Source organism: Eptesicus fuscus, chromosome 3, assembly GCF_027574615.1.
Source record: "Eptesicus fuscus isolate TK198812 chromosome 3, DD_ASM_mEF_20220401, whole genome shotgun sequence".
Taxonomy (NCBI): domain Eukaryota; kingdom Metazoa; phylum Chordata; class Mammalia; order Chiroptera; family Vespertilionidae; genus Eptesicus; species Eptesicus fuscus.
This window is the reverse complement of record NC_072475.1, coordinates 71,603,550-71,630,271: the sequence shown is the minus strand read 5'-3', so window position 1 is coordinate 71,630,271 and position 26,722 is coordinate 71,603,550. Positions and strand designations below refer to the sequence as shown.

Here is a 26,722-nt window from a genome sequence, read left to right as displayed (position 1 = left end):
ACTAGAAAAGAAAGAAGATTGTTTACTTCAGCTAGCTTTACTGCTTTTTGCAACTCTCCAGCCCAAATCTGTGAAGAAAGGCACAATCATGGTGTTATAACCAAGGCTGAACTCAAATTAATTCTATTGGATCCCTAGCTCTCCCTTATGTTGACCAAGAAAAAGAACAAACACCATAGCAGGAAACCTCTATGACCTGATTTTTGATTTTGTGATTCTCCTTCTAATCTATCCTTTCTAGATGGAGCATGGCTGGTATTTGTCAGACCTTGACCAAAGTGCAGGTAATAAAAAAGGTACATCATTGGAAAGATCATGGAAAATTAATCACATGAAAGATAGGACTTTTGATAGCAGCAAACAGAAATGTAGATTAAATGATGCCAGGACCCCTACACCAGCAGAATAGTTCTTAGAACAAAAGTTTGGGAACCTGACAATACACAAATAACACAGCAAAGGAGCTTTATTATGAAAAGTAGAAGAGCATGTAAAACAAATGATCTTAAAGCTGCTAAATATTACATAAACATTTATTAGCCATAACCTACTTTTTGATTCAAAGGAGATCCTAGCCCCATTGTGCCCCATTTCTAATAGGACCAGGTTACTGCAGGACAAATGAAAGGGAAGATTATGAAATTCTTACCAACACGATATTTTAGTTCTACGGTGGTTTCGCCTTCTCTAGTTAATTCTGTTACTTCACAATTGTAGTTTCCTGGGACAGCTTGGTTCTTGTTCATCATCAAAGAGGCATTTCCTTTTAGTAGTGCGTCTGGCATGATGTGTGCACTGGAAAATTCACTGATTGGTTTGGATTTATTTTTATCTCCGTCATAGAAGAAAATGTGTTTATCTCCGAATTTCCACTTTACAAACATTTCTCTAAGGCTCTTTGCCTCCACGTTAGTGACTAAGCATGGTATGATAAGAGTGTCATTGCAAATGGTGTATTCTACAGATTCAATTGTAGTAAATAATAGCTGAGTTTTAACTGGAAAAGAAAAAGAATATAGTTTCATTTTATTATAGAATTCTATAGGGTAAGGTCTTAGGGATGCTACAAATCCTTATGATAAAAGAGCAATGTTTCCATTGTCCCCTTAAGTAAGCAGTGTAGCTACAGAGAATAGGCAGGCAAGATTAAAAAGTGAAACAAGTTATTAACTTAATGGTAGATACCATTGTAACTTTTCCTTATTCATTCTCAGAAATACAAACAATATATTACCAAGAGTATTGGGAATGAATTCAGCAACCTGTGTTGGGTCATGCAGGTATAGTATTTGGCCTCAGAAGCTTTGAAGTCATCATTGTTGCTTACTGATGTACTGTACGTAGAAAAATCTTGTTCTTACCATGGAAAATTTTTGAACAGAAAATCAAACCAAATATTATATGCAGTTTCAACTTCTATGTACTGCCTCCAAACAGAACTTGCTAAACCCATATCCTAAATAATAAAGAGGTAATATGCAAATTGACCATCACTCCAACACACAAGATGGCCACACCCATGTGGTCAAAGATGGCAGCCCCCATGTGGACAAAAGATGGCTGCCACAAGATGGCCAGCAGAGTAGGGCAGTTGTGGGTGATCAGGCCTGCAGGGGAGGACAGTTGTAGAGGGACCCAGGCCTGCAGGGGAGGGCAGTTGGGGGTGACCAGGCTTGCAGGGGAGGGCAGTTGGAGACAACCAGGCCTGGAGGGGAGGGCAGTTGGGGACAACCAGGCCAGCAGAGGAGGGCAGGTGGGGGGAACCAGGCCAGCAGGGAAGGGCAGTTAGGAGCAACCAGGCCTACAGGGGAGGGCATTTAGGGGAGACCAGGCCTGCAGGGGAGGGCAGTTAGGGGGGGGCAGGCCTGCAGAGGAGGGCAGTTGGATCATGCAGGTATAGTACAAGGCTGTTGGATCATGCAGGTATAGTACAAGGTACAAGGCTGCAGGGGAGGACAGTAGGGAGGGCAGGCCTGTAGGGTAGGGAAGTTGGGGGGGACCAAGCCTGCAGGGGAGAGCAGTTAGGGGCAATCAGGCTGGCAGGAGAGCAGTTAGGCATTGATCAGGCTGGCAGGGGAGTGGTTAGGGAGTGATCAGGCTGGCAGGCAGAAGCAGTTAGGGGCAATCAAGCAGACAGTCATGTGAGTGGTTGGGAGCCAGCAGTCCTAGATTGTGAGAGGGATGTCCAACTGCTCGTTTAGGCCCAAAACAGTCAGTTGGACATCCCTTGAGGTGTCCCAGATTGGAGAGGGTGCAGGCTGGGCTGAGGGACACACACACTCGCCTGTGCATGAATTTTGTGCACTGGGCCTCTAGTGAAGTTTATATCTATTGTTAGGTTGCATTTCCAAGCAATGTGTTGAGCTATACTGTACTTTAATATAAAAAGTAAATTGAATGAATCACATCACATGTTTCCTCTAAGATGGGAGTCTTAGAATGCTAATAAGGAAAAATATTCTCTTGCTATATCCCATTGCAAAATACAGAAAGCAATGGACATTTGGTATGCAAATAGTATAAAGAGATACATACAATTGAAAGGCACTTTCTCACATTTAATTGAAACTACAGAATAACAATTTCCAAATGCATATTACAGGTATTCCTTTTGCCTAAAAATCATAAACCACTCAAAATAAAGCTAAGGAACAGTTGAAATCAAGAACAGATATTGCTACTAAAAGGCTATATTCTATTAAACACTTCTCAATATAATAAACTATCAGTTGTCTTACGAAACAGGGTTGGGAAGGTAATTGTAATCACTCATCCTTCACCTAAAATGTGCAAGATTTTGGGGAAATTGCAGTTCTCTTCCATATTTTTCAGCCATTTATTAACTCTTCTATCTAAGTAGTTAGTTGGATTTTCCCTGAAAATTCAAAGCTCTATCAAATATCAATATCAACTTTAATAGTTCATCCTTACAATTTCTTTCTTGTATATAAATTGGGAATAAAACTCAGGGTCATAACATGTTATTATTCTAGGAACATAGCATTTGGTAAATGCCCATTGAGTTGAATTCTAGAATGCATAGTGAAATATGAATTTGACAATGTTTAGAAAGCCTGAGTATAAATACTACCTGTCCCTTCTCAGTATGTGATATTAAGCAATTCATGTAACTTATCTATGCTTGGTTTACTCTTTGTAAGTAAGAGGTTCAAAAATGAACAACAGACTACTTCTCAGAATTATGTCAAGTATCAAAGGAGCAAATACATGGAAAAGTGCCTTCTCAAAAATGCTGTGCTATGCATATGCAGGTAATACTCTAAAAACTGGGCAAAACAGCATTTTTATTTTATTTATATATTTATTTTTAAATTATTGTTTAAAGTATTACACGAGTCTCCTTTTTTCCCCTCATTGACCTCTTCCCCACCATCCTCTTCCCCAAGTATAAGCCCTCACCCCCCTATTGTATGTGGCCATTGGTTTTGCTAATAAAACAGCATTTTATGTAATGATCTAAACCTTCTCTGACTGGGGGTGCAAATTGTTATGTTTCTGGGAATTTGCAGTCTGAACCAAGCTTGTGGTTCACAAGCACACTCCTTCCCAGTTGTCTACACTTCTATCCATTCCTATGTTAGGTAGCCCCAGGCAAATACTGGTCTTCCAATTGAGTTTTTCAACATCTTGGGGTTCTGAATTATTTCCTCTGAGATAGAAGCATTGGGGGAGGGGGTGGGGAATAGTGCACAAAAAAGAGAGAAGAAAGTGGTTGTGATGTTGGAATTAGAAAAGAAGAAAAGTATCAGAAAACATGGTGCACACTTTTGAAGTGGAAAAAAGGATACGTTAGTGTCCTTTCAGTGGGGATCTGGGCATTGTCTGACAGGTCCGTTGGGAATATCTTATTTTGTAGGGCCTGTGCCTTTCACTGTATTTTGTAAGTTGTAGAACACGGACAGTAATGCGAATTAACCCTGTCCATAGAGCGAGAAATAAACTTTGTTCTGTAATTGATTTTACCCTGGTGGAAGAGAGGGTTGAACAATTACATTTTATTTCCCTAAAGATGTTGACAAATTGCATATATTCACTAATTCATTTCAGCATTACTGATTGCCTTTTTGTGTGTCTTTTCTCTCAATGTTCTTTAAAAGCCAAGATGGTCTTTCCATCTTGCTAGCTTTCTTCTTTGACAATTTCATGACTTATTCTTAGAAAATGGATTTTCTACAGAATACAAGAAGTATTAATTGTATTGCATTATTTGTTGTAATAAAAAATGTAAAGCTGAAGCCATTTAAATAGTATTAATGCTGTTTTTATTTTTTCATCTTTTAAATAAGAAATTAATTTTTAATCTTTTTTCTTCACTTAATTTTACCTTTTTTAATTATTATATTTTTATTTTTAATCAGTATTACTACTATTTTACCTTTTTTAAAAAAATTGTCATTTTATTTTCTCTATTTTATTTTATTTTGAGCATAGTGTTCCTCATTTTATTTTATTTTTTCCTTTAGCATCATTTTACTCTATCTCAACTTTACCTTTTTGCCAAAACTCTCTTCCAAACTTTTCCCCTTTTGCTGTCCTATTTCCCTGCTTTAGATTTTCTCTATCCCTTCTTTTTACACCCTGTTAAAAATTCACCCTATTCATATATCTAATTCCTGATCCCCTGCTCGAGATCCATACACACCTCTCTCTTGACTATCCAAATTTTTTTCCTCTCTGCCCTTTTTTTGTTTGTCTGTTCTTGTTGTTGTTGTTATTGTTTTTTTCTAGTTTTTTTTTGTTTTATTTTGTTTTGTCTAGCTTTCTCTCTGTCTTTTTGTTGTTTGCTTGATAGTTGATTAGATTGGTTATTGTGCTTATTGGTTAGACTGTTACTCTTTTTTTGTTTGTTTTTTGCTTCTGTTTTTCATCTCCTCGCTTGTTATTAGTTGTTGTTTGTAGTTTGCATTCATCTCTGGATGTTTGTTGATTGCATTTTTGGGGATTAGTGGTTGTTCTATTGGAGTTTTCTCCCATATAAATAGTTTTCCCCCTCTTTTTTATTCTATTTCTTTTATCTTTTACTTTTCTTCTTTTTCTCAATATCATTTTTGCACTCCTTTTTTTTCTTATCTCCTAATTCTCTTTTCTCTGGTGGCCACCTTTATTTGGGGTTATTAGTATCCTGATTACATTGGTGTTCATTGCCTTGTGTATAGTGCCTTGTTTTGTTGTATTGTGTGCCTTTAAATCAATTTAGGAGAGAGAGAACTACATAACCAGATAACCAGAGAAGAGAGATAATGGGGAGATAAAGAAATAGCTCACATATGAAAGACAAGGAGGCATCACCAGAAAATAAACTAAATGAAATGGAAGCAAGCAATATGTCAGACAAAGAATTCAGAGAAATGGTTATAAGGTCACTGAAAAGAATGGAAGACAAATTCAACAATATGTGTAAGAACCAAAAGGAAATGAAGAAGAACCAAGAAGAAATGAAAAATGACATCACTGCTATAAAGAACTCAATAGAAAGTATCAACAGTAGACTAGAAGGAGCAGAGGACCACATCAGTGAACTAGAAGACAATGTTGAAAAAAATACCCAAGCAGAGCAGCATCTAGTAAAAAAAAAAAACTTAAAAAAACATGAGAAGAGCCTAAGGGAACTTTGGGACAACACGAAATGAAACTACATCCACATCATAGGGGTGCCAGAAGGAAAGGCAACTGAGCAAGGAATAGAAAACCTGTTTGAAGAAATAATGACAGAAAACTTCCCTGATATAGGAAAGAAAAAACTCACATAAATCCAAGAAGCTCACAGAGTCCCAAACAAAAGGAAACCCAAAAGACTGACACCAAGGCACATTATAATTAAATTGGCAAACACCACCAACAAATTAAGAATACTAAAAGTAGCCAGAGAGAGACAGAAAGTTACCTACAAAGGATTTCCCATCAGACTAGTGACTGATTGAACAACAGAAACACATCAGGCCAGTAGGGAATGGATGAAATATACAAAATCATGCAAAGGAAGGGTCTGAACCCAAGAATACTGTAACCATCAAGGCTATCAATAAAAATTGAGGGTGAAATCAGGAGCTTCACAGACTAATGGAGTTTATTACCATCAAACCAGCAATGCAAGAAATGCTAAAGTGTCTGCTATAAAAAGAAGAAATAGAAAGTGAAGAGGGAACACAGGCATAAAGAATAAAAATGGGAAGAAATAACTACCTATCAATAATAACTTAAAATATAAATGAAATTAAGTGCCCCAATTAAAAGACATAGGGTAGCTTAGTGTATAAGAAAACATGAACCATACATCTCCTGTCTATAGGAAACCCACCTCAGAAAAAAGGACTCACACATACCAATGGTGAAGGGATGGAAAAAGGTTTATCAGGCAAATGGAAAGGAAACAAAAACTGGGGTAGGAATACTTACATCTGACAAATTAGGTCTCAAAATGAAGGACCTAAGAAGAGACAAGGAAGGCCACTTCATAATACTAAAGAGAGAAATCAAACAAGAAGAAATAACACTGGTAAACATATGCACACCCAATACAGGAGCACCCAATTACATAAAACAACTTCTGGAGGATATCAAGGGAGAGATTGAAAGCAATACAATCATAGTAGGAGACTTTAATACCCCACTATCACCATTGGACAAATCCTCTAAACAAAAAATCAGCAAAGAAACATCAATCCTAAATGACTCACTAGATTAGTTGGAATTAAGTGACATCTTCAGAACATTTCACCCCAAAGCCACAGAATATACATTTTTCTCAAGTGCATATGGATTATTTTCAAAGATAGACCAAATATTGGGTCACAGGCAAAGTCTCTTCAAATTCAAGAAGATAGAAATCATATCAAGCATCTTCTCAGATCACAATAGCATAAAACTAGAAACCAACTACAACAAAAACAATAAAAAAATCAAACACTTGGAGACTAAATAGCATGCCATTAAACAATGACTGATTATCAGAGAGATCAAAGAAGAAATAAAAAGCATCATGGCAACAAACGACAATGAAAACACAACAATCCAAATCTATGGGACACAATAAAAGCAGTCTTGAGAGGGAAGTTCATATCTCTACAAGCCTACAGCAAAAAACAAGAAACAATGCTAATAAATTACCTAACCCTACAACTCTAAGAGTTAGAAAGAGAGCAACAAGAAAAGCCCAGTGTAAGCAGAAGGAAGGAAATAATAAAGATCATAGTGAAGATAAATGAAATAGAGACCCAAAAAACAATACAAAAGATCAACAAAACTAAGAGCTGGTTCTTTGAAAGGATAAACAAGATTGATTAACCTCTAGCCAGATGCACCAAGAATTAAAGAGATAGGACCCAAATAAACAAAATCAGAAATGAAAGAGGTGAAGAAACAAGCAATCCCACAGAAATACAAATGATTATGAAAAAAGACTATGAACAACTGTATTCCAACAAAATGGACAACCTAGATGAAATGCACATATTCCTAGAAAAATAAAAGTTCCCAAAACTCAACCAAGAAGAATTAAAAAAAAAAAAAAAGGTGAATAGGCCATTAACTACTGAAGAAATTGAAACAGCGCTCAAAAATCTTCCAGTAGGGGGACAACCACGATGGTTGAATAGGTAAACACTTGAACTTGCTGCCAAGCACAACCACATCAAAACTTCAACTATAAGACAAAATGAATATCATCCATAACCACAGAAGCCTGGCTGAGTGGAAATTCTACAACTAGAAGGAAAGAGAAAGGCGCATTGAGTCCAGTAAGAGGTGAGGAGGTGTGGAGGTGTGGAGGTACAGAGGTGCATGCGAAAGGGGCCAGCTACTGGGTATGCTGTTGTCTTTTTCAATCGGGTGGGAGATACAAGCTCCCAAGTGCTCTGAACTCCAGTTCTGGGAGAGATTCTGGGGACCTAGACACATACGTCATATGGAGAGAAACTGGACTGTCTGTCATTGGGCTGGAATGCAGGGGTTGCTTTCTTTCAGAGGCGCTTGTAGTGATCATTATTCCTGCATGGTGCTGCAGGACACAGAGACCTAGGGTCCTCTTTGGGTCGGGGCTAATGGGCAGCCATTGCTGTTTGCTCCGACCTGGTGATTCCCTGAGACCGAGCCCCACCCAATTTACAACCCCACCCAAGCTGTATGCAGAGGCTTTTGCATATGAGTGGCCTGGCCTTTTGCAATCTAACAAACTGCAGCTGGGTCGGAGAGCCCGAGAGCTTCCAAAAGAAGACCCAAGGCTCCACAGAAGCTTGCATTGCTTCAAAGCTGCACCTCATCTGAGCACCTCCAAACCCAAAACGAAGAGGAGGAATCTGTAGATCTCTCTGTAGCTCCTGCTCTGGCCTCAGGCAGTGGCTGACTTTGAATCTCCTTGGAGATCCAATAGCCAGTGTCCCCAGTGGTCAGAATGAGACCATCCAGATTACAACTCTTCACATCCATAAGAGACACATTTAGGGGGCAGACTCAAAGAGCACTAAAGCCCCACTGAAGCAAGTCCTGCCCCATAACGGTATCTCCAGCACAGAAGATCTCCCATTGTAGACACAACTGGTCCTCACAGCCAATTGGCCTGGAGGTCAGTTCCTCCCAGTGATACCAACAGCAATCAAGACTTAACTATAACAAGACTGTGCACACAACCTACAAAGGGGTGCACCAAGAGTGTCCATCTCAGGTAATTAGGGAGGCTGAGCCAGTAGGCCCTATAGGACATCTAGCACTCTATCAACACAGGGAAGCAGCTGAAATGCAGAGACAAAGAAACAGTTCACAAATGAAAGAAATGGAGGAAAGTAAACTACTAGATATAGAATTTAAAACGATGGTTATAAGGTTTCTCAAGATTCTTCTAGAAACCTCTGAGGAATATAGTGAGACCCTCAAGGATATGAAAAAGGACCAATTAGAAATGAAGCATACACTGACTGAAATAAAGAATAATATACAGAGATACAACAGCAGACCAGAGGATCCCAAGAATCAAGGCAAAGATTTGAAATACGAAGAAGCAAAAAACACCCAACCAGAAAAGCAAAAAGGAAAAAGGACCCAACAATATGAAGATAGTGCAAGAAGCCTCTGGAACAACTTCAAGTGTACCAACATCTGAATGATATGGGTGCCAGAAAAAGAAAAAGAGCAAGATATTGAAAACCTATTGGAAGAAATAATGACAGAAAACTTGCCCTACCTGGTGAAAGAGATAGACTTACAAGTCCAGGAAGTGCACAGAACTCCAAACAAAAGGAATTCAGAGGACCACACCAAAACACATCATAATTAAAATGCCAAGGGCAAAAGGCAAAGATAGAATCTTAAAATCAGCAAGAGAAAAACAGTTAGTTACCTACAAGGGAATACCCATACCACTGTCAGCTGATTTCTCAATAGAAATTATGCAGGCCAGAAGGGAGTGGCAAGAAATATTCAAAGTGATGAATAGCAAGAAACTACAACCAAGATTACTCTACCCAGCAAAGCTATCATTTAGAATTGAAGGTAAGATAAAGAGCTTCACAGATAAGAAAAAGTGAAAGGACTTCATCACCACCAAGCCAGTATTACATGAAATGCTGAAGGGTATTCTTTAAGAAGAGGAAGAAGAAGAAAAAGAAAAAGATAAAAACTATGAACAACAAATACATATCTATCAAGAAGTGAATCTATAAATCAAGTAAAAAAAATCAGACAAACAGAATAAACTGGTGAATATAATAGAATCAGGGGCATAGAAAGACACTGACAATTCTCTGGGGGAAGGGAGTGTGGGGGGAGAAGGAAGAGACTGGAAAAAAAAGTACACCTATGGACAAGGACAGTGGGGGGGGGGTAAGGCCAAGGGGTGGGGTGGGAACTGGGTGGAGGGGAGCTATTGGGGGAAAAAAGAGGAACAACTATAATAAGCTGAACAATAGGATTTATTAAAAAAAAATCTTCCAGCAAACAAAAGCCCTGGTCCGGAAGGCTTTCCATGGGAGTTCTACCAAGCATTCAAAGAAGAACTAAAACTTATCCTCCTCAGACTATTCCATAAAATTCAAGAGGAAGGCACACTTCCAAGTTCTTTCTATGAAGCCAGCATTATCCTAATCACAAAACCAGTTAAAGACACCACAAAAAAGACAACTACAGGCCAATATCCTTGATGAACATAGATGCTAAAATTCTACACAAAATTCTAGAAAATCACATTCAGCAATACATTAGAAAGATCATACACCATGACCAAGTGGGATTCATTCTGGAAATGCAAGGATAGTACAATATCTGAAAATCAATAAATGTGATACATCACATACATAAACCGAGAGACAAAAATCACATAATCATATCAATTGGTGCAGAAAAATCATTTGACAATATCCAACACCCTTTCTTGATAAAAACTCTCAGAAAAGTGGGAATAGAGGGATCATACCTCAACATAATAAAAGCTCTATATGACAAATCATACTCAATGGGCAAAAACTAAACTCATTTCTCCTAAGAACAGGAAAAAGAAAAGGATGCCCACTTTAGCACTCCTGTTCAACATAGTATTAGAAGTACTAGCCATAGCAATCAGACAAGAAGAATAAATAAAAGAGATCCAAATTGGAAAAGGAGAAGTAAAACTGTCCTTATTCGCAGATGACATGTGACATGATACTATACATAGAAAACCCCAGAGACTCTATTAAAAAACTACTAGACCTAATAAATAAATTTGGCAATGTATCAGCATTAATATTAATATAGATATATATTAATGCTCATATATATATATGGCCTTTTTATACACCAATAATGAACTCACAGAAAGAGAAATAAAAAAAACAATCCCATTTATCATTGCTCCCAAAAAAATTAAGATGCCTAGGAATAAACTTAACCAATGATGTAAAAGACCTGTACTTAAAAAACTACAGGACATTGAAAAAAGAGATAGAGGAAGACATAAACAAGTGGAAGAATATACCAGGTTCATGGATTGGTAGAATGAACATCATTAAAATGTCCATACTACCTAAAGCAATCTATTGATTCAATACAATACCTATTAAAATGCCAATGGAGTATTTCAAAGATCTAGAACAAACTCTCCAAAAATTCATCTGGAACACAAAAAGACCCCAAATAGCCACAGCTATCCTGAGAAAGAAGAACAAAGTTGGAGAGATCACAATACCAGACATAAAACTACATTACCAAGCCACAGTTCTCAATATTGCCTGGTACTAGCACAAGAACAGACATATAGACCAATGGAACAGAATAGAAGACCCATAAATGGACTTAAGTCAGTATACTCAATTAATATTTGACAAAGGAGGAAAGAGCATACAATGGTGTCAAAACAGCCTCTTTTATAAATGGTGCTGGGAAATTTGGTCAGATACATGCAAAAAATGAATCTAGATCACCAACTTACACCATACACAAAAACAAACTCAAAATGGCTAAAGGACTTGAACGTAATGTGGGAAATCATAAAAATCCTACAAGACTCCATAGGTAGGAAAATTGCAGACATATGTCATGGCAATATCTTTACAGACACAGATTCTAGGGCAAGAGAGACTATGGAGAAAATAAACAAATGGGACTACATCAAAATAAAAAGCTTCTGCACAGCAAGAGAAACCATCAACAAAACAACACGAAAACCCACTGCATGGGAGAACATATTTGCCAATGTTATCTCTGATTAGGATTTAATCTCCAAAATTTACAGGGAAATCATACAACTTAACAAAACAAAGATAAACAACCCAATTAAAAAATGGACAAAGGACCTAAATAGACACTTTTCAAAAGAGGACATTCAGAAAGCCAAGAGAAATGAAAACATGCTCAAAGTCACTAATCATTTGAGAGATGCAAATCAAAACAACAAGGTACCACCTCACACTTGTCAGAATGGCTATCATCAACAAATCTACAAATGACAAGTGCTGTAGAGGATGCGGAGAAAAAGGAACAGTACTTCACTGATGGTGGAAATGCACACTGGTGCAGCCATTGTGGGAGAACAGTATGGCTTTTCCTCAAAAATTTAAAAACAGAAACACCGATCAGAAAGGATATATGCACCCCTATGTTCATAGCAGCACAATTAACAATAGCTAAGATTTGGAAACAGCCTAAATGCCCATAAGGAGATGAGTGGATTTGAAAACTATGGTACATCTACACAATGGAATACTATGCTGCTATTAAAAAGAAGGAATTCTTACCATTTGCAGCAGCATGGATGGAACTGGAGAGCATTATGCTAAGTGAAATAAGCCAGGCAGTGAAAGAAAAATACCACATGATCTCACTCATCCTACCTAATAATAGAGTAATATGCAAATTGACCGCACCTTCGCTACACCTGAGCCACGTCCACCAGCCAAGCCACGCCCACCAGCCAATCAGGAGCAAATATGCAAATAACCCAACCAAGATGCCTACAGCCACTGAGAGCAGGAGAGTTTCCGCGGTAACAAAAGAAGCCAAGCTTTCCACGCCTCCTGTTGCTGGCCTAAGCCTCCACTCAAGGCTACAAAGTTTCAATTATAGAAGGTGAATTAACTCCAACAGAAATAGCTGCTGGCCAAGGAGCGAGCAGCAGGCTTGGCTTTGCTCCAGACTACAAAGTTTCAATTGTAGAAGGTAAATAAATTCCAGATACCAGGGCCTCCTCTTGGGTCGTCAGGGGGCGTGGCCAGCCTGCAAACCACCACAGGTCCCTTGCTCAGGCCGACCCACGCCCCAAGGGAACCCCCACCCTTCAGGGCAAACCAGTCAGCCCGAGATCGGGCCTAAACGGTCAGTCGGACATCCCTTGAAGGGTCCCAGATTGGAGAGGGTGCAGGCTGGGCTGAGGGACACACACCCCCTCCTGTGCATGAATTTCATGCACCGGGCCTCTAGTCCTACATAATAAAAAGGTAATATGCAAATTATATCACTCCGCTACGCCCGCGATTGGGTTGGCTGGAGGAACGGGGGTGGGACTCAGGGTGGCCGATTGGCTGGCGGGAGGAGCGAGTCCCCGCCCCCCACTCCTCCTGCAGGCCTAAATGGCTGGCGCTGAGGAGGGACCTATGGGGCCTGTGGAAGGAGCGGGTGGTAGTTGACCACTGAGGGCATCTGCAGCAGCCGGATGCAGAGCTCGGGGTCCCCGTTCTCCAGGTTGGCCTCCGTGGGGTCCGCGTCGCACCCATAGTGGCCGTGTGGGGATGCTGGCATCATAGCCTCAGCAATGAGGCCAGCTTCCCAAGCCAGGCTGTGGAGGGAGGGAGAGCCTCTGGGCTGGGAGCACTCCCCCACCCCAGTGGACAGGGCTTGGCAGCGAGCGAGTAGCAGAGAGCTACCAGCGGTGATGGGTGTGGTGGCCTGGCTTCCAAGAGGCTTGCTTCAGCTGCTGTGGCCTGCGCTGAGGTGGCTGGTGGTGGGGGCAACTGTGGGGGCGCATCCGAGGCTGGGGCACTCGGAGACATGGGACTACAGCCCAGAAGGCGAGGCTCCGGAGGACCTGGTCACCGACCCCCAGCATTGAAGCTGCCTCCTACAAGATGTATCCTAGCCTAGGTGTGTGGGAAGCAGGTTCAGGAACCTCTCCCTTTGCGGCGCCCAGAGCCCAGGCCTGCCAGCACCCCAGAGGAGACCCCTGCCAGGCTTGGGGTCATGGCTGGCCTTCAAACTGTGGCGGCCCCTAGCCCAAGGAGGCCTCCTGGCCGAGGACGCCAGAGTCTGTTCTTGACCTGGGGCCGGGCTCTCCCCGCGAAGGACTCAGAAGCCGCCAGAGCCTAACTGCTAGTCTCGGGGAGGTGGGAGTGCATCCACTGTCCACCAAAACGTAGGGCCATCAACCGCTCAGTCTCAGTGCAGGCACAGGTCCGAGGCTGACGGGGTGGAGGCCAGACCGAAACAAAATAGCAGAAACACCCTGCCCACCTGGGCGGGGGCTGCTGCAGTCCACGCGGGCCTGGGCAATGTAGAAAGCGCTACCTTCTCCCAGGTCCTGTGCTGGCACCACCGCCTTGCTCACCCTCAAGCCCCCCTGAGTCCTGACAGCCAAGTGTGTAGGGCATCCTGCAGGAGTTGTGCTGTTCTGGGTGCTTTTGCCCAAAGACACACTTTGGGATGAATCCAGAGCCACATCTCACTTCCCATGAGACTGGAAGAACCATGTAGAAGGATTTTGACAAAAGCTTTCCACATCTCTGTTTATTCTTTTGAATCCATAAAACGACCTTAAAAAAGCATTCGGGCCACCTAAGAGAGAATGCATTTTCTGGCCAGAGCACGCAGGATTCTTTTGCCCAACAGGTTAAAGGGAGCAGAGCTGGCACAGTGGAAATGGTCCTGGTGCCATGTGATGAGACCGGGGGAATGGGGTTGCAGAAATTCCATAAGCCTCTTGCCACCTTCTCCTTTGCAAACCACACCATCCAGATCCACCAGTACTGGAGGCAACTGGGATTCACAGCCGTGATTTGGAATGTGGTAAGCAAATCTTGAGGGGCCTCTGAAAACATCTGCAATTGATTATAAGACTGGTCTTTATTTTAAAAGAATTAAAAGAACAGCTTTGTTGAGATATAACCCATATACTGTACATGTCACCTAAAGTGTACAATGAACTGTTTTTTTTAAAGTAAATTCAGAGTGGTACAACCATCACCATGCTCAATTTTTAAATATCTTCATGACTCATCCCCTCCAAAAAAAACTACCCACTGGAATCACTTTCCTGATCAACTTCCCCAAAATAGATTGCATTTTAAGGGTGGGTAAAGGAAAATTGAGGGAAGTTAAAACACTGCACAAAGGATATTGTAAGATGACAAAGCCCAAAGTGAAGATCATGTGTTTTCTTTAAAAATATATATATATTTTAAATTTCAGAAAGGGAGAGGGAGAGAGAGATAGAAACATCAATGATAAGAATCACTGATCAGCCGAAACTGGTTTGGCTCAGTGGATAGAGCGTCGGTCTGCGGACTGGAAGGTCCCAGGTTCGATTCTGGTCAAGGGCATGTACATTGGTTGTGGACACATCCCCCGGTGGGGGGTGTGCAGGAGGCAGCTGGTCGATGTCTCTCTCTCATCGATGTTTCTAGCTCTCTATCCCTCTCCCTTCCTCTCTGTGAAAAATCAATAAAATATATTAAAAAAAAAAAAAAAAAGAATCACTGATCAGCTGCCGCCCACAGGCCCCCTACTGGGGATTGAGCCCGAAACCCAGGCATGTGTGCCCCTGACCAGAATCAAACTTGGACTCTTCAGTCCACAGGCCAATGCTCTCTCCATTAAGCCAAACTGACCAGGGCCATGTGTTTTCTTCAAGTTCTGCGTGGTTGTAATGGTCCCCAAATCTATACTAATAAAAGGGTAATATGCTAATTAGAGTCGTTGTCTTCCGGACATCCTTCCAGACAAAGCCGCAGTGCTTACAAGGGCCGAGGCTCAGGCAGCCATTACCAGCTGCAGTGGCAGCAGCATTGGGGTTATGGGGGCGGTGCCCCCAGAGGGAGGCCAGACGGGGGGCCAAGGCACAGGCAGTTTGGGGTGATCAGGCTGATAGGGGAGGGTAAGGTAGGGGAAATCAGGCTGGCAGGAGATCAAGGTAGGGGTGAGCAGGCAGGCAGGCAGTGGGGTTAGGGGCAATCAGGCAGGCAGGCAGGTGAGTGGTTAGGAGCCAGCGGTTCCGGATTGTGAGAGGGATGTCCGACTGCTGGAAGTTGGACATCCCCTGAGGGGTCCCAGATTGAAGAGGGTGCAGATTGGGCTGAGGGGCACGCCCGCCCCCCCCCCCCCCCCCAGTGCATGAATTTTGTGCATGAATTTATGGATAATAAAAAACAATATAACCTGATGAACAAAAAGATCGATATAAAAGCAGAGAAGCATCGAAGTCAGTTCTGTAATTTGAGGAAGGCTGAGGAGTGTTGTGGAAGGCAGGTAAGAGATCAACTAAAGGACTTGTATGCATGCATATAAGCATAACCAATGGACACAAGACACTGCAGGGGGGGGGGTGTGGGCTTGTGCTGGGGAGTAGGGGAGGCTGGGGGAAGGTCAATGGGGAAAATAAGGAGACATATGTACAACTATTTGTAATACTTTAAACAACAACAAAAAAGTTTGGAGCACAGAAATACGAAAAATGAGTAAATAAATAAATAAAAATAGAATTAGGGCTATTAATAAAATTCAAGAACACTCATCTCCATTAGCCATAACTTGAATAACCCTTGCACTATAATCCTATCTAATAAAGAGGAAATATGCTAATTTACTCTCATGCCATCCCAAAGATGGCGGCGCCTACAACCACAAGATGGCATGCCCAGTCCCCTCAGTCCCGCTTGGGAAGCAGGCACACGACAAGGCCAGGCCTGCCTTGGATGGTGGCTGCCCAGCCACCCAGGGCCATCTGAGGCTCAGGTAACCAGGGCCGGCCAAGGCTTGCCCTGCCAGCAGTGGCAGCAACAGAGGTGTGATGGGGCATCAGCTTCCCCTGATTGCCATGTCACTTCCTGCCCTTGATGGCTCCCAGACTGTGAGAGGGGGCAGGCCAGGCTGAGGGACTCCCACTTCAGTGCATGAATTTTCATGCACCAGGCCTCTAGTTAATAAATAAGGGTAGTGCAAAAAATATCACTTTACCAACTCTTGACCAAAGCTTCATCTTCTATAAAAACTTATTTAAACACTATAAGTAATAAAATGATCTAATTTGGGTTTTCTCTCATTTGCCTCCTGCTTTCTGATGAAACAGCAAAAGGAAGAAAAGGTTTGAAACAGAACAAATAAAGGAACACAAATAATTAACATGAGTAAGAAAATTCTGAAAAATGATATGCTTACAGCCATCTAAATCAGATAGAAAGGTATTAATACAACCATCAGTGATGCCAGGGTTACAAATAAATTAAAAATAAAATCAGAAATTATTTTACATTAAAAGCCAAAAATATTGGATTCTACAATCTCTGTGAAAACCAATCCCCAACATAATCATCTCCTTCCGCAGTCCTGAAGACTCCCAACATATTGTTGCAGAGAAGGCTCAATATATGGCTCAGAATTTTTAAAAATGCAGCAAACTTTTATTGAGAGTTACCTGATCTGAAACATTCTGATAGGGTATGTGGATTCAGTGTTTGGACCAGGAAGAAGTGTATGAATTTTCTTTTCAAAGCTTCCAATTCTGACTTGGGGGGATGATATGCACTTTTTGTAACAGAGGATTATGTAAGTGTAATCCTTCCTATATGAGCAAAGTGCTCTAAAAGGGCAGTACAGGACAGGAATCAGTCTTACAGTTTCTAGGAAAATATGTGTTGCTACCTGAGGAACAACAGAAAAGTGTCATAGTACCAGGCCACTTGGGTAGTTTTCAATCTTTTTAAACATGTTCCATATAAAGTTTCTCTCCTCTGTAACAGCTCTTAAATCTCTCTCCTTCTGCAGGAGCTTATTCCATACTCTCCAAAGCAGCCTTCTCTTCTTATTTCCTAATTCAGATTGAGTCCATCAGTGATGCCAGATGATAAGTCAGAAGTTTCTAATAATCCTCACCTTAAAATTGACCTGCAACCCCACCAATCCACACTTCTCTCCCCTCTCACTCCCATTTCTCCTCTTCAAAAATGAATTCCTTTATCTGAGAGGTAGTTTCTATTTTTGCCTCCCCACCCATCAATCTCCTCAAGGACTTTCCTAGTTGATTATCAGCCTCCCACATGCCCTTATTCCATGTACATAGGTTTTGCCTTTGTTTGTTTTTAAACATTTAAAAACATGTCAAATATTCACCAACTTTAGGAAATCCCTCATATTTGTCTCTCTTGTCCCTAGAAATATAAAATAATAACCTAAAAGCATTTCTTTACTTCCGTTTCATTCCTAAATCTATACCCCCTAGTTGCCATCTCTCCACTTCAGCTTCGCTACAACAGCTCTTGCCAAAGCCACCAACAATCCCTTGTGAAAAATTTAATCTGTATGGTTCACTTTCTATCTCAACTTCTCTACAGTTCTTGAGCCAGTGGGCAGCTCCTTCCTTGTTCCTGTCCCTTGGCCTCTAGATCCTTGGATTCTGAATTTCCTTCTATTGTTGATTCACCCATCCTAGCTTCCTTTCTTTAATGAAACCGATTCCATGATTCATAATAAATATTAGTGTTCCTAAAGCCTTCATAGTCAGCACTGCCTCCCCTTCCCCACTATTTACTTATATTCATGGATTTAACTACTTACACACTTTTTATTTACCCAGGTCCCACCTTTCTCCCTAAGACCTAGGAAAAACTTGGACCTAGTACAGTTACAGCAAAGTCAACATGTCCAAAAATAAATTTTCCCTCTTCCTACCCTTCCCATAAAATCTCATCTATCTAAAATATTTTCTATTATCTATCAGTCAACCAGGCCTGGGCCTAAGAATCATGCTGGATTCTTCCCTCTTTTTAGCCATGGATATTTTTTTGTGAACTCAGCCTATTTAATAGTTCCTAAATGCAATGACAGTTGTATGAATGAGAAATTCCTCATTTTTCCCTTGAATCACCACTATTTAAGTAGCTCTCTGACTCCAGCCTCAGTATTTTCCCATCCCAGACCCAGTGTATTTTACACACTTCTAGAAACAAATGTTCTAAATGCAAATGTGCACTCTTTTGCTCACTATACTTCAACAATCCCCTCCCTCTCTTCAGGCTAAATAGGAAGTGTATTAGCATAGAATACAAACTAGGTCTTTCAAGGCCCTGTCCAGCCCCATCTCCTGTCCTTCCTCATTTCCAAACTAAGGTCCAATTATAATGACCTCCTTAAAATCCCATGAATATGCATATGTGCTCTCATGTCCATGCCTTTGCTCATGTTCCCCAGCCTAGAGGCCTGACACTTCTCCAGGTTTATAGGTCAGAGCACATATTTTGGAGTCAGACATTGGCTCAAGGCTTAGTGCCTTCTAGAGATATAACCTTAGGCAAATTATTTAACTTCTGCACCTCGGCTTCCTCATCTGTATGATGGGAAGTGATAGTACCGTATTTTCAGGCATATAAGATGACTGGACGTATAAGACGACCCCCAACTTTTCCAGTTAAAATAGAGAGTTTGGGATATACTCTCCGTATAAGACTATCCCTCTTCCAACGCACACCAAATAAAAATTAAAAAACACACATCAGATTTGATTTCAATATGGTAATTTTAATTCAAATGCTTAGGACATGCAGGTACTTAGCGGGAAAACTGTCACTTATAAACATAAGGCTGTTTGTCATCAAACATGCAAACATAAAACAGTGCAAGTGGATTAAACTTTTCCTAATTCACTCTAAAGCTGAAAGGAAGGATAAGACAATAAACCCATGGGAGCTGCCATGCTGTTTGTTTTCTAAGCTATCAACCAAACTGGAACTGATGATGATAGGAGGAAGATAACAAACAGCAGAGAGAGAGCAAGTGTCCGGCAAGTCCCTGGCGAGTTAGCAACGCCCATCATAACTGCAAGCTACGGTATTTTTATAGGTTTTGCTGGTGTAACAGTTTCCCTTTAAAAGCCTTCAAAATCCTCCTGTTCGTCATCTGATATCATAAGTACATCAATGACATCTTGTGATACATTTGTAAGGCAGTCATCGTATGGATCGAATTCCGTATCAGATGGTGTGGTCTCAGCTTCGGCTTCCTCTTCATCTTGCCACAAGTAGTCGTCCTCCATACCATCTAATGAATTTGATATGCCACACTTCTTGAAAGACTTGATTACTGTTTCTGCATCAATATCATTCCAGGCTTTTATGACAAACTTGCACAAACCATCCAACTGAGGAGCACGCATGTTTCCCCTTTTGTGAATGACTTTTTGCCGCTAACCATCCATTCGTTCCACTGTCCTCGAATGCGATCTTTAAATATGTTTTTCTGAGCACAGTGCTGCTCTCTTTTTTCCATACCCGGGCGTCCTGGACGCCTGCAGCTTGCTCCGCCCTTCACTTACACCTTCCCGGTGAGGCGCCCCCTCACCTTGTCATGGGGACTGCGTTAAGTCACTTCTTTCCACGAATCCTGGTGAGTGGATTTTCTTCTACCATACTTGTACAGCGCCGCCCTTGCTGCTTTCATACGGTCGCCGCATACGGTGGTGGTGGTGGTGGGGGGGGGGGGGGGCGGAGTTCAAAAACGGCCTTGGCCGCATCCCTGCCGTAGGCAGCGAGCACCCGGCCGCACTCCATTCATTTCAATGGAGCCGGACGGAGACCATATGCGGCACAAAAAGGAGCCGACTAGAGACACTTGCGGTCTCCGTCCGGCTCCATTGAAATGAATGGAGTGCAGCCGTTTTTGAGCTCCCCCCACGTATGCATCGACCTAAGATTCTCTCCTCCGGCTCGGAAGTTTCAGCACCCGCCCTATAAGGCAACACCCAGCGTATAAGATGACCCCCGACTTTTGAGAAGATTTTCCTGGGATAAAAAGTCATCTAATACACCAGAAAATATGGTATATACCTCCTGGAGATTTTGTTAAGTTTTAATGAGATAAGGAACACAAAGTTCTTATCTCAATGTCCTTCACATCCTTAGCAAATGTTCACTAAGTGGCAGCTAGAGGTGACTAACTTTGGCTCTTCCTGCTAAAGCACAGTTCAATCCTGTTTAATCCTGTTCCCCTTCCCCACTATACAACTGTATTCATCCTCTCCTTATAGCTCCCATCACTCCCACTCAAGTGCTGTTACTACCCTTATTACTGAATCTTGTAATTAATACTTGATTTAACTGGTCTCCCCATTAGGCTCAAATGGTAGAAAAGCAGGGACAATGTCTTCATTTGGTATCCTATAGATTAAACCCAGGGTCCAGCAAGTATGCCTCATTACATTCCTTATGAAGGCAAACATGTTAAAGTATGAATCCCAAGAAATGAATACCCAAATTCATAACAGAGAGGATTCATTCTTCTTCCATATTTCAAGAGAACCCTCCACTTCTTACTTCTAGAGACCTGATTATTTAATCATGAAGCTATATATTTCAATGCAAAATTTCAACTAAGTCAGTTGCAGATGAGATGGAAGAGTTCCTTAATTTGGCAGGAAGAGCTAAAGTTAGTCAACTCTAGCTGCCATTTATTGAGCATTTGCTAAGTATGTGAAAGCTTCAGAGACCAAGAATATAGCTGATAATTGAAATCATGAGCATAAACAAGATTTCCCAAAGAGTCCTTTTAAAGCAACAGAGCAGGTATCAGAGAATTAAATGTTGGAGAATACCATAGATTATAGAGCAAATAGTTAAAAAGGAACAAACTAAGAAAATGAGAAGTAGTGTGAGAAGTAGATGACTCAGCAAAGACCTCCACTACAAACATCAAGAAAGTTTCTTGATATGAACAAAATAGAAGTTAAGTGTGACAAGTACAAATAGCCCCTAGATTAAAAATTACATCACTGGGTACTTGATCTGGAAAATTCTAACAGACTAGTGGGATGAGAAGTCATACTACATTGCAAAGGAAATGGCATGGGAGAAGAGACGGGCAATTATTCTTTCATTAAATTTGATAGATAAAGAGAACAGAGAAGGGGATATTGGAAGGTCTGTGGAGACAGGAACAGGGAAAGATTTTTTTTTGTTTCTTCTTGTCTGTCTGTCTGTATGTATGTATGTATTTATTTATTTAATTGATTTTAGTTTGGATTAAAATGTCAGCATGTCTGCAAGCTATGGTGAAAGAACCAAGGTAGAAGGAAAAATCTAAGATACAAGACTGAAAATTAAACTGATTAGTTAGGTCTCCAAGGTCATGGAAGTGAAAGAGTTGTAGACAGGTAATGTTTTCCTTAAAAAGGTTAATAGGTATACTTCTGAAACTGGGTGAGAAGGTAGAAACTGATGAAGTTACCTAAGATTTTATAGGTAAGTTTAGAAATGGTAGGAGGGAAGTTGGGAGAGTCTACACCATACATCAATACTTTTTATTTTTTGTAGCAGAGTAGGATGTTAATTAACTACTTGGAATTTCTGTTTAGAAATAGGGTAAGAAGTCCCAGCAGTCACTAAGGTAAGTGAAGCATAAAGGTATCTGCTAGAAATGAATCCTTTTTGTCATAGATCTTGACCCTGGAATGAAAAAATGGAGCTTCAAAAACAATTGGGTTAGAATTAGGGTCAAAAAAGAAGATTTAGTCAGATTTCACCTCAATGGAGATCAAACAAGGACTGGAGTAAAGTGGGGGTGTCCACAATGCCTTTAGTTCTGACTCAAAGTAATTGCCTCTAGATTGTAAAGTGGTCTTACAAGAACTGAAGTAGTTGAGCTAATTACGGGGGGGAAAGGGCAGCAACATCCAGAATTAAGGCCTTGTCAAGCATCTAAAACATATGCAGTATCACTGAAGGATAAAAAACAACAAAATCCCTGGTACCATGTAACCGCACTTTATGTTATTAAGAGGCATGGAGTCTGAAATTTGTCTCTGTCCAGAACATTTTGCTCCATGCAAAGTGCTTGGATCATAGCAAGAGGGCTCATAAGTGGCTTGAAACAAAAAATAAAACACCAAAACATTCTGACAGACCTTGCATTTGCCCAATTCCCTGCCTTGTCTTTTAGCCCATAAGTGTGACAAGTATTCAAATATGCATAAATATCCCCAGGCCCTGGGATGACCAGATATGGAGTCATATACAACTGCTCCATGGGTATGGAAGGAAGTGGAGGAGGGTGTGGCTTCTAACTCCCATTTCATCTCCAAATAACCACACAGAGGGGAAATCCAGGTTCAACTGATTCAGTCTAGGTCTGTCAGAATCAAGTATCCTGGGTGCTCTGTATTTTTAGTTTAGTATTACAACAAGTTCAGCAAAATTGATTCTACACTATTCTTCTTCTTTTAACATAGAAAAATATCTGTACAAGTGAAAGTAGCTCCATACCACCTGAGTGCACTGTATTGGGCCAGGATATAAAAATATGGAATTTTTAAATCTTGTATAAAAAGTTATGAATGAAAAACCTAAAAGTTGGGTAAATGGATTTATAAATATTGTGTCACAAAAATAACTTTAATGTATTAAAAGCGATGCCTATACTAGCCATAGTTGAATCAACATTAAGGAATACCCACAGTTTTTATTTATTTTTTATTTATTTATTTATTTATTTATTTATTTATTTTACCCACAGTTTTAATAATATGAGTGATCATTTTGGATTCAGAATACTTATCAATTTGGGGAAATACACCTATTTTTCATCTTTAAAACCTAGCCCTTCAAATCTCTATTAACAACTCAATGGCAAAGATAAAACACCTGCCAAAATACAGATGACAGATGAGCAAATGTCGTAATTATAAGCACTTAGTATATTGCTTTAACACACTGCCTCTAAACTGCTAGGGCAGTCCCATAAATAAGGACTTTTAAATAGGCAGTTACTTCCTCAAAATAGACACATGTGTTTAAAAGTAATATATTTTTAGGAGAAAAGAAATCTTATTTAAAGCAAGCCAAATTACTACTATTCTTAGATAATAAACTTGTTTTTTAATCATGTGTACCCTTGATTTTAAAAACTCACTTTGGATAATTATTCAACTACTGACAGTTTATATACTTATTCATTATTTGCGTTAAGTTTTATTTACCAGTTTTTTAATACCACTGAAAATGTTGATGTGCTTTTAAACAAAGTATAACTTGACATATAAAGCATAGGGGAGGGATGGAGCATAATAATTCATTCTGCATCTTGTAAACCAATACAGGGGGTTAGAGTTTGCCTGTAATTAGATGGAATGGGCATTTTAGATAACTTATTTTTCTACAAAGGTCAACTGAAACTGTAGTGGCTATGAGTAAATGGCATTTGATTACCAGGCATTTGTAAAGGAATTTGAAAGTGTTGTGTAGGAAATTAAATGAGTGGCTGGGGCAGGACCTATACTGGGGTCCTAAAGAAGGGTTGGACCAACTTTGCCTTCAGACATCCTCTCTATGGGTGGCCCAGTAGACTGACAGTTGGCAGTTTGGAGCCTGACTGTATTGGGCCCAAGCTCAGAAGAAAAGAACATGACCTCAATGCCAATGTGACCTTACTAAAACACTGGACTAATTATAGTAATACTAGATGCCCAGTGCATGATTAAATCTTGTGGAGTCCCTAGGCCTGGCTGCAATCAGGGCCATGTCCATTGACCAGCATCCCTCCTTCACCTCCATGACCCTGCCCCGGGAACTTCCATGCTCACAGTCCCTACCCTTCAAGGCTCCTCCACCTCAGCAGCCCCATGACGCGCCACACTAAAGCCTCCACCCCTTGGGGGTCCTCAGCCTCCGAGGCCCCGCCCTGCCATGCTGTGAGAATCAGAACAGTCCTTTGGTCCTTTGGCCCCACAGCTCCCACTCCCTCAGCTCCCTAGCCTGATGTTCAGTTGTCTGCCCGGTCATTTTGGATGTTATGGCCCCTGGCTGTTTATATATATAGACTTGCATTTTAGTTTTGACCCCACCTCCTGTGGGTTTTTCTCTATTTACCAGAGGCCCTGAGCATGAAATTCATGTGCAGGTATGGTCCCTAGGCCTGGCCTGCAATCAGGGCCATCTTCCCCAACTGCCCACAGCTGGCCCCGCCCTCTGCTGCTACCAACCCCCGGTTCCCTGTTCACCAATGGGCGATCAGAGCCTGCTGGCCAGGGAAAGAAACCAAGAGTTCAGCCATTCATGCCTGCTCGCTGGCCCTGACCCTGCAGTAGGTTGCCTTCTGTGTGTGGGGCGTCCGGCAGGGCTGGGGCCTTGGCCTGGCACTTCTGGAATCCCCTGCCACCCATCCCAGTTCCCCATTCGCCATCAGGTGATGGGAGCCTGACGGCCAGGAAAAGGGACCAAGAGGTGGTCAGTGCACCTCATACTGACTGCTCAAGTGGTCATTCTGGTCATTCCGCTGTTAGGGTCAATTTGCATATTCCCCTTTTATTATGTAGGATTATGGGTAAGGGCATGCCCAGAAGAAAACTAGTTTCAGTCAATCATCCCTGAATGCAAGTGAAAGGCTCCACACATACAATCCCTCTTTAGAACCCAGGAGTTGTGGGCCATGCTCTCTCTAGCATGTATTCTACCTCCAGGGAGCAATCCCATGCCATTCCCTTCCCTTGCTTTCCCCACAGGCACATATCCCCTAACCTCTAAAGGACCCCATGATACTTGTATTCATGGAGAAATGGGCAGCTACAGCTCATCCTGGGCTCACCCCCAGAACCTGTCTCCAAGGCCCCTTTTCTCTGACTTCCCAGTGAGCTACAGCAGCCTTGCCATTGGCTGCTCTCACTATGTTGTCTCCCACACTCTGTTGACTGACTGGTCACTCATTTGGAATGTATTTTCAATAAAACCCATTTTGCTTTACTTTTATTTTCTGTTGACCTTAAGCTCTTCTCTGCATTGACAAAAAGAACCAAGGTCCCAGGCAGTAACCCCAACTGGTAACAAAAGCAAAACCAAAGTTTGAGTACAAATGAACGTAAAAGACCATGGACTGTCTTCCTCCTTCTATAGTCTAAACTCAGTCTCTCAAATACCTTGATTTATAGCTTCTTGTGCTCTAAGGCTGTTAGCATCTCTTCACATTAAACACACACAGAAATCCATTGGTTTTTATAGAACAATTAACATAGCCCAGGTGCATAAGGCCCCTATTCTTTATTTTATTTTTTTTAGGTTATTAGCTAAGTACACTAAAACACCATAAATTCTGAATTCTATGACTCTATAGGGACTTGATCACATTAATATTATTTGTAAATGAGTGCTAATTATATATGATCTTAACTATTACTAACAGAATTCCTATCCCCAAAAGTACCATTCTAGCAGTTCTTTCTAATCTACTTGAAAACAATACATGATTTATCATTTTTATTCTTCAGAATAGTTTTTGATGCATACAGTCCGATATAGTGATATTACATCACAAATTTATAATCTGGTTCAGCATTCAATCTAATCAGAAAACAGGTTTCTGAAAGCAGTATTATTTTAGTTATTTTGTTAGTAACAGCTATGATCCATTAATGATAATGACAGACCCTTCAGATAATAGACATAGTGAATATAAATAGCTCCAACATCCCAGGATTTTTGGAGAATGGGGAAAGTGGTAAGCAGGGTCTTAAGAGCATCTTGGAAAACAGCCTAAGTCACAAGGCTTTATGAACATCACAGTGAGGCTAATAATCAGTTTAAATGTAATTAAGTTCAAATTATAGAATTAAATATCACAATTGCTTGTTACTGTTACTCAAACTCAATTTGAGTCTTAGAAAAAGTTAACAAAAGGGTCTTTGAAATGTGACAGGCATAGCCTATAGAGCCACACCAAAAAATCACATGCTTTCCTCAGTTTTTATGAAGCACACGTGTTTTTTCAAAATAATAGTTTCCAAAAGCTTGGGGCCTAAATGCCATTGGCGTAGAAAAACATCAAATTCCACTTAGCTGCAAATTGTCCTCATATTTCAAGTGAAATCTATTGCCATTAAACTGTTTCCCAAACACAGGGGGAACTTGAATGTGCTCTTTGGACTCTACTAAAGTGGTTGGTGGGGCGGGGAGGTTGAGAGAATTTCCAGAAGTCTATTTTAAGGTTTAATAAACTAAAAAAAAAAAAAAAAGGTGGTGGTGGGGGGGGGACAAAAGATCCTTCTGATTAAATGGTGTGT

General features: G+C 41.0%; 1 protein-coding gene across 6 annotated transcripts in view; it reads right to left on the bottom strand.

Moving 5' to 3' along the window:
* The window catches only part of LOC114229545 (uncharacterized), a 154,729-nt gene that overhangs the window by 62,149 nt on the left and 65,858 nt on the right, over window positions 1-26,722 (bottom strand). For all 6 annotated transcript variants that reach the window (XM_054713993.1, XM_054713994.1, XM_054713997.1 and 3 more), the window contains exon 5: window positions 650-997. In XM_054713993.1, coding sequence (XP_054569968.1) covers window positions 650-997 — 348 coding nt within the window. The remainder of the gene's footprint in view (window positions 1-649; window positions 998-26,722) is intronic.